At 38.7% G+C, this 15,405-nt stretch overlaps 1 protein-coding gene across 10 annotated transcripts in view; it reads right to left on the reverse strand.

Annotated features, from left to right (window-relative positions):
- Positions 1 to 15,405, reverse strand: part of DCLRE1C (DNA cross-link repair 1C) — a 116,864-nt gene that overhangs the window by 21,792 nt on the left and 79,667 nt on the right. For 7 of the 10 annotated variants that reach the window (XR_014242619.1, XM_082385415.1, XM_082385413.1 and 4 more), the window contains 3 exons: positions 7,194 to 7,245; positions 4,711 to 4,795; positions 734 to 793 (listed from right to left, as the gene is read on the reverse strand). Coding sequence is in view for 8 of the 10 variants with exons in the window: in XM_082385415.1 (XP_082241541.1) it covers positions 734 to 793; positions 4,711 to 4,795; positions 7,194 to 7,245 (197 nt within the window). In the remaining 2 variants the exon portion in view is untranslated. Of the gene's footprint in view, positions 1 to 733; positions 794 to 4,710; positions 4,796 to 5,844; positions 5,930 to 7,193; positions 7,246 to 15,405 lie in introns of all 10 variants that reach the window. The other 3 variants (XM_082385419.1, XM_082385417.1, XM_082385418.1) reach the window with 2 other exon arrangements.

The following is a 15,405-nucleotide window of genomic DNA, read 5'->3' on the forward strand; positions in this document are numbered from 1 at the left end:
TCCCTCAGGACAGTAAGTCTAGAAGTACTCCAATGCCTGATCTCCTCCAGGGAGGACATGTGAAAGGTCGGCCCCTGTCCCATCACAGTCACACCACCAAGGACACCCTTCAGAGTTAAACGTGTCCACAGAGCAGGTTCTAATCGGGCTACGGAACAAATATTAACGAGATTTGCCATAAGATAGGAAAACACCGCCTAGCCCTAGGTATAATTTGAGATAAAAATAAATAAATACAGAAAAGGTGGGTTGGTACTCCTACTTACTATTAAAAAAGATAAATGCACAACACAAAAGTACCTGCCTCTAAATTTAAGGACAAAAAAATAAATTGGATCCACTTGGACAATGTCTTTTTCTTGAATACGAAAATGATTCAGAAAAAAAATCACAATATACATAAAGTTGCTGCAAAAACATTAAGCACAGTTTTATATCCTGAACATTATAATAAACTTAATAAATGTGACAATCACACTGTATGGTAATATCATTACTATCGAGCTCCTATAGTTTGCATGTGATACTAAATAGAAGCAGTTCTGACATGGTCCAGTCCTTCAGATGTAGAAAATAAATACATCACAAACGTTTTTTCCCTACAAACTCACTCATTTACTATAAATTTTATTTCTGGTTACATGAGCAGTCAAATCAAGGAGAAAGATAAACAATCATTTAATGCTGAGTATAATAATAATTTTTAAAAACACAGTATTTAATATTTAGTTACCTCGCCTGATGCCTCATCGACTAAAGATATCTGGGTAGGAGTTTCAATTTCAATGGATATCTATTAAAATAAAATAAGAGATCATGTATACATTGTATTATACATTTTCATGGTTTTTCATGGCTTTACATGCCTTTACCATCTCAAACACAGAAAGGGAACTAAGAGATGTTACAGAGTCTCTGTGGAACAATTTCTGATTTCACTATAATAATGGTTTAACAGCCCCAAAACATGATAAAGCTAATACAATACCTTTCCTGAGGTTGATGTGGCAATATGGATTGGATGCCTTATAAACTTACACATCCTCAGACACAGCGATTCTGCATCTATGAATTCAATTTTCCTCCCTTCACCTCCCCACGTATCCTATGTGTTTAGCTTTTCTGCTGCAGAACACAGTCTGCCATCAGTCCATGGCGTGTTGGCCTAATTCACAGATTTGAGCTGCTATGAAAAGGTCGGAGTGTACGTGCACATTTTACTAGAAGAGCAAGGAGCACAGAGAGGCATTCAGTAAGTAGCTGATGAATAAACATAATTTCCCACCTTTTTAGCCCACTGATGTCATAAAATTTACAGTGACTGAGATTCAGGTGTGAAAATATCCTTGCATTTCTGGAATAAACACACTGTATTCATGATACACTATATTTTAATACTGTGAGATTCAGTCAGCTATGACCTTAATTAGGACATTCACATGTGAAATGGCCTTTTGTTCCCCATTTACTATCATTATCCATTTTGCCAGTGAGGTTGAGCAGCTTATCTTTTCAGTCTCTCCTACAATAGGGATTATTTGTTCTTTGAACATTTGGCAAAATGCACCTATAAAACCATCTGGGTGTGGGGTATTTTTGAAGAAGAGATCTTTGAAAACTGTTTTGATGTCTTTGATGCCTACTTCTTTATTCAAGTGGTCTACTTTTCTTGCCTCAATTTGGTATTCTCCTACTTTTCCAGTATTTATCCACTGTGTCTAAATTATTGAACATACTATCATATTAATTTTCAAAACAAGGCATTGCTATTATTAATAGCTATTTTCCTTTTTATCGTTCTGTATTTTTATATGCATCTTTGTTTTTTTAATCGATCTTGGCAAGATTTATCTCTATTTCGTTTTGGTTTTTTTTGTTTGTTTTGTTTGTTTGCTTTGGCCACACTGTGCGGCATGTGGGATCTTAGCTCCCCAACCAGAAATCAAACCCGCATCCCCTGCATTGGAAGCACAGAGTCTTAACTGCTGGACCACCAGGAAGTCCCTAAATTTATCTCTATTTCTCTAGAAACCAGCTTTGACTTTTGTTAATCTTCCCTTTTATTTTCTGTGGTAGTTAGTCTCTAGATCACTAACCTGTCCTTTTCTCTCTATTATTTTCTTCTTTCACATATCCTTAGGTTTGCTTTGTTGCTCCTTTTCATTCTTCTTGAGTCAAAGACTTATTCCATTTAGCTCCAGTCTGTTTTCTAAGAAATGCATTTAATGCTCGCAATTTCCCTTCAAGTACTAACTTAGCTGTGCTCCACACACTTTGACATGTCACACTTTCATTGTCCATCAGTCCTAAGTATTGTATGTTTTTCTTTACAATTTCCTCTTTAACCTAGAGTTGCTTGTGGTATGCATTTAGCTCCCATATGTATGGGATGATTTTAACTCTCCTTGTATTTCTGATTTCCAACATCACTGTATTATAGTAAAAGAACAGATCACTAGGATTTCTTGAAACTTCTTTAGTGACGTAGTACATGCTCAGCTTTGGTAAATGTTCCAAGTTTACCCAAAGATCTTTTCTCTGTTCGGTTTAAAGCTCTGTGTTTCGATTGGTTCACGTGTACTAATTATGCCATTTAAATCTTCTGTATATTATGCCATTTAAATCTTCTGTATATGTACATTTAAATCTTCTGTATATTGGTTCACGTGTACTAATTATGCCATTTAAATCTTCTGTATGCCATTTAAATCTTCTGTAAATCTTCTGTATATTCTGCCATTTAAATCTTCTGTATATATCTTCTTACTTCCCGTCTCCTTCATCTTTCAGCTTCTGAGAGTGGTCTGCTAAGCTCTCCAGCTACCACTGTTGAGGTGCCCCTTTCTCCCTTAGATTATGAGGTGGCCTTGAACTACACCCACTCAGCTGAGCTGGAATTATCCTACAAGCCCCTTCCACGTACACTTCCAGGTTAGCAGTGGCCACAAGAAACACCTGTGTAAGATCTGGAAGGCAGGAGTGAACCAGCAGCCATTTGTCAATGCTCCGAAAGGCACCAGAAGTTATAGCAGCGCGGGCACGCTGCTGATCTGCTGGCTTACCTCACTGACACGCGCAGTACGGCGGCAGCTCCGTCCTCTGTTGGGTGTCCTCCCGAGCTTCTCGGAGCCCTGGGCCACGTGTGTGGAACTCAGTGACCAAGGGGATGGCAGTGTTACCAAGGCTGGGAGGAGTGGGAGGCAGACATGGGTCCCCATTTGTCCCTGTGGACTCTAGCCTGTCTCTGCTCTTCTCTCCTTCTTTTTCAGCTTTCCTTCCTGACTGCTGGCCAGATTGACCCACAGTAACTTCAGGCCTAATACCAAGGCCAAGGTCACAGCCTTGCTGTTGTGTCCCTCTGCAGAGGGATCCCACCCCAACTGACAGATCAGAGGCTAAGACTGAAGATGCCACACGTGAACCAAGAGAGTGTGAAAACACTGCGGTATGTTCACTGTGGGACTTTCTGGGGAGAGGAGGGTAGAAACCAGGCTGGGAGGAAGTGGTCTGTGTGACCTGAGAAAATGGGAGCAGGTGGCCCTGGTTTTTATCGTGGTTACGGGGTGGGCCTGGGCTTGCATGTTTGAATTCCATGTAGGTGCCAAGGAAGGGGCAGGCTTTTTTTTTTTTTATCAGTTTGCCCAGATGTGGGGCAAGTGGAGGTGGGAGTTGAAAGCTGCCAGCAATCAGACATCAAACACTCTTGATGATGCTTGTTCAGACTTCTCTGCCGGCACCCCCAATTACTGACGGTTTAATGCATATCACAAACCCTAATTCTATCTACTCCTCGTGGTTCTTTCCCTCATCAAGCACTGGGTGATCAGGTGCTACTCTATCCAGTTTGACGCTACTTTGTCAATTGCATTTATGTTCATATCTTCTTGATACTATTAAAAGCTTGTTCCTCTTAATAGTAAATAACACCTTCTTTGAAACTTATGATATTTTTTTTGCCTTCAATCTCTGTATGATATAAAAGTTGCCACTCTGGCATGTTTAGCTTCTAATTGTTCATTATATTTTTTCCTTTTTATTTTTTCCCCTTCAACCTGCATTTTTCCTTTAGAGTGATTTATGTCTCTTGTAGACCAAGACTGGTGGATCATTTTTTTTTTTTTAGCCTAACCAAGAATTTGTCTTTTGATCCAGGGTTGAAGTAAATCCATTCATATTTATAGCAATTACTGTTATAATAGAACTTTTGCCACCATCTTCGCATTTTCAATGTGCCATGCTTTTTTCTCCCCTTTACCTTCTGTTGGATAGATCCATTTTATTCTGCCAGATTCAAAATTATCCATTCTATTTTTATTCTGATTGTTATCCCTTTCTTATTATAACCCATAAATTTTATTTTTCCTAATCTATCCCATGATCTAAACAAAAGGATTTATCAATTATGTTAATGAATGTTTTATACTTTAAAGTAATAAAATGTAACTCAGCAAGAGAGTCTGTGAGATTAGACAAAACTAAGAATCTAGGTCAACATGTTGAGGGACAAGAAAGAAAAATCAGCAACGATAAAATGTCAACCTCTTCCAAACTAATGAATTACAAAGGCTAAACAGCAACACTGTAATTACTGTGGGTAAATATAGCCTGGAGAAAGCAGGCTTTGAATAATGCCAATGCTTTGTTCAATACCTCAAAAAATATTTCCCACTTGAAAAGAAGAATTAGTGTCATTCAAAAAATAAAACTTACAATTCGTTTCTCCCAAAATCTGTACCTCGGGCTTGTTAACAACAGCTCTTTAGTAACAGGCGAACAGTATAAGTAAACCGTCAAGCTGAAAACAAGAGACAAAAAAAAAAAAAAGAAGCTGTTTTAGTACAATCGAGAATGAGACATCTGGGTGACTAGGAAATATGTTTCAATATATGTCAGTTGCCTCGAATAATTCAGAAACTGAGCTGGCAGGCCAACAGTCCAGTGACCACCTCAGTCCCATCAAGACTATAAAGGGACGGAGAAGAAGCAAAGGAGAGAAAATACTGTGTCCTCTGACCTCCTCAAAGGCTGGTCCTCACCATTCTCATCGTAAAGACACGTGTTTTAGACAATCAGGTATGTCTGGAGAGATACCACCAAATGGTAAACTACCTCTGCAGAAAGGGAAGTGGGACAGGAGACGTCTGCCTTTTACTTCATATAAATCTATTCTGTTTATGTTCTTAGTGGGCAGAAATCAACTTCATGACAAACTTTAAAAATTCAACACTCCAGTTTAGAGGTTAGGAATGCAGTCTACAGCGGATCATACTTTCCAGAGATGCCCACACTGACGTATGCACCCTAACCACACACCGTCTTCTTACAAAGTGGTCATGGAAATTCCCCCACTGACAGGAGGCATCTGTGTTAACCTCCCCTTGAACCCGGACAGAGCTTTGTAACTGCCGTAGCCAACAGACTGTGATGGACGTAATACAGCAGGCCTTTCGAGGCTAGATCTCCAGGCGGTATCGCTGCCGCTGGCCCTCTCTTGGGACATACACTTTTTTTTTTTAGTTTCCATTTAAGAAGTACTGCTATTCTGAAACCACTATGCTGAAGAGCTATTTTTTAGAGACAGAGATGCCCAAAGTGCCCCAACTGTTTGAGTCTCCCCAGCCCAGATGTCAGATGTTGAATGAATGAGCCTTCAGGTAATGTCAGCCCCCATACGACACCCAGTCAGGCAGAAACCAGCCATCCCCACTGTACCGTCAGAACTCCTGACCCATAGAAACAGACAGAGAGAATACATGATTAGTGTTGTTTTAAGTCACTGAGTTTGGGGGTAGTTTGTTACGCAGCAATAGATAACTAATACATAGGCTCTAAAATCAGACAGACCTGGTGGGAATCCTGGTCCTGCCACTTACTGGCTGTGTGACTTTGGGCAACTAATTTAACCCCTCTGGTTCCTCAGTTTCCTCATCTGTAAAATAGAAATAATAATAGTATCTATTCAAAAGATTATCAAGAGGCTCTAAGGAGAATGTCAGCTCCCAGAAGAGAGGGATTTTTGCCTATTTGGCTCACTACTGTATCTTCAACATCTAGTATGAATATATATTTTTAATAAATATTAGCTACCATTATCACAAACACAGACTATTGATATCACTTAGCAAAGAAGCCTGCTAAGTCAAAGATCAAATAGTCAAAAAGTCAATAGGGTCCTTCCTATATACAGTTGACCCTTGAACAACATGGATTTCAACTGTGAGGGTCCACTTACGCATGGGGTTTTTTTTCACTAAATAAGTACCATAGTACTACACAATCTGCAGTTGGTTGAACCCACAGATGCGGAACCAGGATAGGGAGCGCCAACTATAAAGTTATATGTGGATTGACCTCATAGAAGGTCGGTGCCCCTAACCACTGCATTGTTCAAGGGTCAACTGCATATATCTTGAGAATTTGGAATTTGACTTAGGCAATGACTGCAAGAAAAGAATGCAATGACTCAGCTTTAAGAAAAGATCCAACAGTATTATATGACTCTTTATAATGGAACAATCATTTACGCACACACACAGACACACTCTTACAGAAATAAAAATGAACAGACTATTACTGCACCCAATAGCATGGATGAATCATTCCACTAAATATAATGTTGAGTAAAAGAAAACAAGTAGAAGAGTCTATTCAGTATGATTCTATTTAAATAAAGTTCAAAAACCACCAAAGCTAAACGATGATGACAAAAGTCAGAAGAGAGGTTACCTGTGGGTGGGGAAGACTGACTGGGGGAGGGAAAGGGTTCTGTCCCAGGATATTGATGCTGTTCTATTTCTTGGACTGGGCAGATGCTACACATGTGTTCACTTGTAAAAGTTCATCAGAGTATTCCCATATGATGTAAGTACTTTTCTATGTAGATGTTATAGCTCAATTAAAATTTTTACTTAAAAAAATAGAACACACAAATAAATAGCAAAGGAAAGTACCTGGGGACTTCCCTGGTGGTCCACTGGCTAAGGCTCCGTGCTCCCAATGCAGGGGACCCAGGTTCAATCCCTGGTCAGGGAACTAGATCCCACATGCCACAACTAAGAGTTTGTATGCTGCAACTAAAGTTCCCACGTGCTGCAACTAAAGATCCGCATGCCACAACGAAGATCCCGCATGCCACAACTAAGCCCCAGCTCAGCCAAATAAATAATTCTAAAAAAGAAAAGAAAAGAAATTACCTGCACTCCAACCTTCTTTTCAAGGCAGGGGCTCTTAATCCTTTCATGTGATCTGAAAACAAAAGAATCAGAAATCATAAATACATTATTTTTTTCAGAGGATTCCTTGGCCCAAGGAAACTGAGTTGTCTGTTCTTTTTAGGCTTCCTTTTAAGAGAAAATAAATGAGAGGTTCACTTTTATAGGAGCATTGATTTGTATGAGCTACTGGCTCTTGCTTCTGCAGATGAAGAATCCACCAAAAATAGGACAAGAACCACTAAAAGTTGACCATCTCTGAGCCAACAGAAGCCATTTAAAAGGAGAATGATCCTCTGCACCTTAGGGCAGAGTCTAAATCACTCAGAGTAGCCACAGAAGAATGCACGACCTCATTCAGAACTGCTTCCATCACTTTCCTTTACTCTCTTCTTTCATTTCAATCCAACCACCCTTCAGACCATGCTCTCTGTGACCCCTTCAATTCCAGTCACTAAAGTTAGTCCATCTGGAAATTCAAGTTTGCTTCCATGGAATCCTCGAGGAAACCATTCAGGCTTAGGCCAGAATAACAAGAGTTTCATTATCTTCTCAGCCTACTGTGACTGTTGGGTTGAAAGGTGGGTTATTGCTACCCATAGAGGCTTGCTCCACAGCTTGCCAAATTAACAAACACAGAAAGGTGACTTTTAAAGAAAGGTAACATTTAAACCAAATGGTACTTTAAATATATAGTGCATTATAATATTACATTTTGAATCTTTAGCATGCAAAAGCCCAGATAACAAGAACCAAACATTTTGAAATTGCTTAGATAAATCAAACCAACTCTAATTATCCTAATTCCAAATAGAAACCAAAAGAAAGCTGGAATAACTATACTTAGACAAAACAGACTTTAAAACAAAGACTCTAATAAGAGACATTATCATATTACATATGATAATGTAATATTTACAAATGTTATATCCTCTTGTGGGGTCCATCCAACAAGAGGATATAACATTTGTAAACATTTATGCACCCAACAGAGGAACACCTAAATACATAAAGCAAATGTTAACAGACTTAAAAGGAGAAATAGACAGCAATACAGTAAGAGCAGGGGACTTTAATACCCCACTTACGTCAATGCATGGATCATTCAGTCAGAAAATCAGTAAGGAAACTTTGGACCTAAACAACACATAAGATCAGGTGAACTTCACAAATATATAAAGAACACTCCATGCAAAAGCAACAGAACACACATTCTTCTCAAGTGCACATGGAACATTTTCCAGGATAGACCATATATTAGGCCACAAAATGAGTCTCAATAAATTTAAGATGATTAAAATCATATCAAGCATCTTTTCCAACTACGATGGTATGAAACTAGAAATTAATTACAAGAAGAAAACTGGAAAATTCACAAATAAGTGGAGATTAAACAACATGCTACTGAACAACCAATGGGTCAAAGAATAAATCAAAAGAAATTTTAAAATACTTTGAGACGACTGAGAATGGAAATAAAACATAACAAAATTTGTGGGTTGCAGCAAAAGCAGTTCTAAGGGGGAAGGTCAAGTGATAAATGCCTACCTCAAGAAACAAGAAAAATCTCAAATAACCAACCTAACTTTACAACTCAAGAAACTAGAAAAAGAAGAAAAAACAAAGCCCAAAATTAGTAGAAGGAAGGAAATAACCAAGAGTAGAACACAAATAAATAAAAAACAGACTAAAAAGACAACAGAGAAGATCAGTGAAACTAAGAGCTGGTTCTTTGAAAAGGTAAACAAAATTGACAAGCCTTTGCTAGACTCACCAACAAAGGAGAAGTGGGGAGAGAGAGAGAGAGGGAGGGAGAGATAGGACTCAAATAAATAAAATCAGAAATGAAAGAGGAGCTATTACAACTCTTAAAACAGAAAAGAAAGGGTAAGAGACTACTATGAACAATTATACACCAACAAAGTGGACAACCTAGAAGAAATGGATAAATTCTTAGAAACATACAACCTACCAAGACTGAATCATGATGAAACAGAAAATCTGAATAGACTGATAACTAGTAAGGATACTAAATATCTCTACTAATATCAGTAACTTTAAAAATCCAACAAACAGAAGTCCTGGACCAGATGGCTTTGCTAGTGAATTCTGCAAACATTCAAAGAACTCATTTTATGAGGCTAGCATTACCCTGATACCAAAACCAGACAAGGACACCACACAAATTACAGGCCAATATCCCTGATGAACATAGATGAAAAAAATCCTCAACAAAATATTAGCAAACAGAATTCAACAATACATTAAAAGGATCATACACCATGATTAAGTGGGATTTATTCCAGGGATGCAAACTTGGTTCAACATCCACAAATCAGTCAATGTTATAATCACATTAACAAAATGAAGGATAAAAAACCATATAATCATCTCAATAGATGCACAAAGAGCACTGGACAAAACTTGACATCCATTTATGATAAAAACTCTCAATAAATCAGGTATAGACGGAACAAACCTCAATATAATAAAGGCCATATGTGACAAGCTCTCAGCAAACATCATAATCAGTGGTGAAAAGCTGAAAGCTATTTCTCTAAGATCAGAAATAAGACAAGAACGCCCACTCTTGCCCTTTTATTCAACATAATATTATAAATCCTAGCCAGAGGAATTAGGCAAGAAAAAGAAATAAAAGGCATCCAAAGTTGAAAGGAAGTAAAACTGACACTATTTACAGACAACATGATACATATATAGAAAACCCTAAAGACTCCATCAAAAAACTGTTAGAAGAATACTGGTCAAGATGGCAGTGTGGGAAGATGCGGAGTTAGCGTCTCCCCACAGCTAGGGCGCCTGAAGGCCGTGGGTGGGGGACTCTGATGCCCAAGGAGACGGGAGGAACCCCAAAGTGAACCGGTAGGATATAGGGGGACTGAGAGGGGAGGAGAAGTGGAGGCCAGGCAGGATCGGCGCCCCTAAGGCCAGGGAGATCAGGAGAGGCAGGAGGGAGGGGCCCTCTGGGAAGAGGGGGAGAGGAGCAGAGGGCAATCACCTGGCCCACTTGGGCCAGGGAGCCTGCTGAGCTCCCAAACCGGTACCCCCGCCCACCCCGCAAAGCCTGATCCAGGCCACGTGGGTCCTGGAGGCACAGGAGGCAGCCTGGGGAGATCAGGAGAGGCAGGTGGGAGGGGTCATCCAGGAGGAGCAGAAGAGGAGAAGAGGGCATTTGCCCCGCCCACTAGAGCCCAGGAAGCCTGCTGGGCTCCCAGGTGATGTCCTCTGCCCTCTGAGACCAGTGGTGGGGGACACGACTGGGCCCATTCTGTTCCTTGAGCCTAAGCCCCACCCCCCACGGCCCCCACGGCCTTTTCCAGCCCTGTGGGTCCTGAGCATAGGCCCCGCCCATCACCCAAACCTTGCCCTTGCTTAGGCCCCGCCCTCTACAGCCAAGGCCTTTTCCCTCCCTTTTCTTTTCTTTTCCTTCCTCCTCTTTTTTACTATTATGGTACTGATGTACCTTCCAGTTGTTGATTCATCTATATTTTTATTTTTATATTCTTTCTAATATATCTGTTAGTTTCCTAGTCTAATTTTATGTTTTACTTTGTTATTGTTCTCTTTTTTTTTTTTTTGCCACCCCATGCAGCTTGCGGGAACTTGGATCATAAGCCCGGGGTCAGGCCGAAGCTCCTGCGGTGGGAGCTTCAAGTCTGAACCACTGGACTAACAGAGAACCTCAGACCCCAGGGAATATTCATCGGAGTGAGGGCTCATGGGGTTCCTCATCTCAGCAGCAAGACCCAGCTCTACCCAATAGCCTACAGACTCCAGTGTTGGAAGCCTCAGGCCAAACAACCAGTAAGACAGGAACACAATCCCACTCATAAAAAAAAAAAAAAAAATGAGACAGCACACAAATATGTCACAGATGAAGGAGCAAGGTAAAAACCAACAAGACCAAATAAATGAAGAGGAAATAGGCAACCTACCTGAACAAGAATTCAGAGTAATGACAGTAAAGATGATCCAGAATCTCGGAAATAGAATGAAGGCATGGATCAAGAAAATACAAGAAATGTTTAACAAAGATCTAGAAGAACTAAAGAACAAACAAACAGAGATGAACAACACAATAACTGAAATGAAAAATACACTAGAAGGAATCAATAACAGAATAATGGAGGCAGAAGAACGAATAGGTGAGCTGGAAGACAAAGTGGTGGAAATAACTGCCAAGGAGCAGAATAAAGAAAAAAGAATGAAAAGAATTGAAGACAATCTCAGAGACCTCTGGGACAACACTAAACACACCAACATTCAAATTATAGGGGTCCCAGAAGAAGAAGAGAAAAAGAAAGGGTCTGAGAAAATATTTGAAGAGATTATAGTTGAAAACTTCCCTAACATGGAAAGGAAATAGTCACCCAAGTCCAGGAAGCACAGGGAGTCCCATACAGGATAAACCCTAGGAGAAACACACCAAGACACATATTAATCAAACTAACAAAAATTAAATTGAAAGAAAAAATATTAAAAGCAGCAATGGAAAAACAAAAAATAACACACAAAGGAATCCCCATGAGGTCAGCTGATCTTTCAGCAGAAACTCTGCAAGGCAGAAGGCAGTGGCGGGATATACTTAAAATGATGAAAGAGAAAAACCTACAACCAAGATTACTCTATCCAGCAAGGATCTCATTCAGATTCGATGGAGAAGTGAAAAGGTTTTCAGACAGGCAAAAGCTAAGAGAATTCAGCACCACCAAACAAGCTTTACAATAAGTGCTAAAGAAACTTCTCTAAGCAGGAAACACAAAAGAAGAAAAAGACCCACAAAAACAAATCCAAAACAATTAAGAAAATGGTCATTGGAACATACCTATCAATAATAACCTTGACTGTACATGGATTAAATGCCCCAACCAAAAGACACAAACTGGCTGAATGGATACAAAAACAAGACCCATATATATGCTGTCTACAAGAGACCCACTTCAGACCTAGGGACACATACGGACTGAAAGTGAAGGGATAGAAAAAGATATTCCATGCAAATGGAAATCAAAAGAAAGCTAGAGTAGCAATACTCGTATCAGATAAAATAGACTTTAAAATAAAGACTGTTGCAAGAGATAAGGAGGGACACTACATAATGATCAAAGGATCAATCCAAGAAGAAGACATAACAATTATAAATGTATATGCACCCAACACAGGAGCACCTCAATACATAAGGCAAATGCTAACAACCATGAAAGGAGAAATAGACAGTAACACATTAACAGTACGGGACTTTAACACCCCACTTACACCAATGGACAGATCATCCAAACAGAAAATAAATAAGAAAACACAAGCTTTAAATGACACAATAGACCAGATAGATCTAATTGATATTTATAGAACACTCCACCCAAAAGTGGCAGAATACACTTTCTTCTCAAGTGCACATGGAACATTCTCCAGGATGGATCACATCTTGGGTGACAAATCAAGCCTTGGAGAATTTAAGAAAATTGAAATAGTTCAAGCATCTTTTCTGACCACAACACTATGAGATTGGAAATCAATTACAGCAAAAAAACTGTAAAAAACACAAATACATGGAGGCTAAACAGTGCACTACTAAATAACCAAGACATCACTGAAGAAATCAAAGAAGAAATTAAAAAATACATAGAAACAAATGACAACGAAAATACAACGAACCAAAACCTATGGGACGCAGCAAAAGCAGTTCTAAGAGGGAAGTTTATAGCAATTCAATCTCACCTCAAGAAACAAGAAAAATCTCAAATAAACAATCTAACCCTACACTTAAAACAACTAGAGAAAGAAGAACAAGGAAAACCCAAAGTTAGCAGAAGGAAAGAAATCATAAAGATCAGAGCAGAAATAAATGAAATAGAAACGAAGAAAACAATCGCAAAGATCAATAAAACTAAAAGCTGGTTCTTTGAGAAGATTAAAAAAATTGATAAACCCTCAGCCAGACTCATCAAGGAAAAAAGGGGAGAGGACGCAAATCAATAAAATTAGAAATGAAAAAGGAGAAATCACAACTGACACTGCCAAAATACAAAGGATTATAAGAGACTACTACAAACAACTATATGCCAATAAAATGGACAACCACAAAGAAATGGACAAATTCTTGGAAAGGTACAATTTTCCAAGGCTGAAAAAGGAAGAATTAGAAAATATATACAGACCTATCACAAGTAATGAAATTGAAACTGTAATTAAAAATCTTCCAACAAACAAAAGTCCAGGACCAGATGGCTTCACAGGCGAATTCTATCAAACATTTAGAGAAGAGCTAACACCAATCCTTCTCAAACTCTTCCAAAATATAGCATAGGGAGGAACACTCCCACATTCATTCTACAAAGCCACCATCACCTTGATACCAAAACCAGAAGAAGATATCACAAAAAAAGAAAATTATAGACCAATATCCCTGATGAACATAGATGCAAAAATCCTGAACAAAATACTAGCAAACAGAATCCAACAGCACATTAAAAGGATCATACACCATGATCAAGTGGGATTTATCCCAGGGATGCAAGGATTCTTCAATGTACGCAAATCAATCAATGTGATACACCACATTAACAAATTAAGGAATAAAAACCATATGATCATCTCAGTAGATGCAGAAAAAAGCTTTTGACAAAATTCAACACCCATTTATTATAAAAACTCTCCAGAAAATGGGCATAGAGGGAACCTACCTCAACATAATAAAGGCCACATATGACAAACCCACAGCAAGCATCATACTAGATGGTGAAAAACTGAAAGCATTTCCACTAAGATCAGGAACAAAACAAGGATGTCCACTCTCACCACTCTTATTCAACATAGTTTTGGAAAGTCCTAGCCACAGCAATCAGAGAAGAAAAAGAAATAAAAGGAATACAAATTGGAAAAGAAGTAAAACTGTCACTGTTTGCCGATGACATGATACTATACATAGAAAATCCTCAAGATGCCACCAGAAAACGACTAGAACTAATCAATGAATTTGGTAAGGTTTCAGGATACAAAATTAATGCACAGAAATCTCTTGCATTCCTATATACCAACAATGAAAAATCAGAAAGAGAAATTAAGGAAACACTCCCATTTACCATTGCAACAAAAAAATAAAATACTTAGGAATAAACCTGCCTAAGGAGGCGAAAGACTAGTACTCAGAAAACTATAAAACACTGATGAAAGAAATCAAAGATGACATAAACAGATGGAGAAAGATACCATGTTCCTGGATTGGAAGAATCAATATTGTGAAAATGACTATACTACCCAAAGCGATCTACAGATTCAATGCAATCCCTATCAAACTACCAATGGCATTCTTCACAGAATTATAAAAAAAATTTACAGTTCGTATGGAAACACAAAAGACCCCGAATAGCCAAAGCAATCTTGAGAAAGAAAAATGGAGTTGGAGGAATCAGGCTCCCCGACTTCAAACTATACTACAAAGCTACAGTAATCAAGACAGTTTGGTACTGGCACAAAAACAGAAATATAGATCAATGGTACAGGATAGAATGCCCAGAGATAAACCCACACACATATGGTCACCTAATTTACAACAAAGGAGGCAAGAACATACAATGGAGAAAAGACAGCCTCTTCAATAAGTGGTGCTGGGAAAACTGGACAGCTACATGTAAAAGAACGAAATTAGAACACTACCTAACACCATAGACAAAAATAAATTCCAAATGGATTAAAGACTTAAATGTAAGACCAGACACTATAAAACTCTTAGAGAAGGTTATAGGAAAAACACACTTTGACATAAACCACAGCAAAATCTTTTTTGACCCACCTCCTAGAGTAACGGAAATAAAAACAAAAATAAACAAATAGGACTTAACTGAACTTAAAAGTTTTTTGCACAGCAAAGGAAACCATAAACAAGACATAAAGACAACCCTCAGAATGGGAGAAAATATTTGCAAATGAAAACAACAGACAAAGGATTAATCTCCAAAATATACATACAGCTCACGGAGCTCAACATCAAAAAAACAAACAATCCAGTTAAAAAATGGGCAGAAGACCTAAATAGACATTTCAGCAAAGAAGACATACAGATGGCCAAGAGGCACATGAAAAGATGCTCAACATCACTAATTATCAGAGAAACGCAAATCAAAACTACAGTGAGGTATCCCCTCATGCCAGTCAGAATGGCCATTATCAAAAA

This window comes from Balaenoptera borealis, assembly GCF_965194805.1.
Source record: "Balaenoptera borealis genome assembly, chromosome: 3".
NCBI lineage: Eukaryota > Metazoa > Chordata > Mammalia > Artiodactyla > Balaenopteridae > Balaenoptera > Balaenoptera borealis.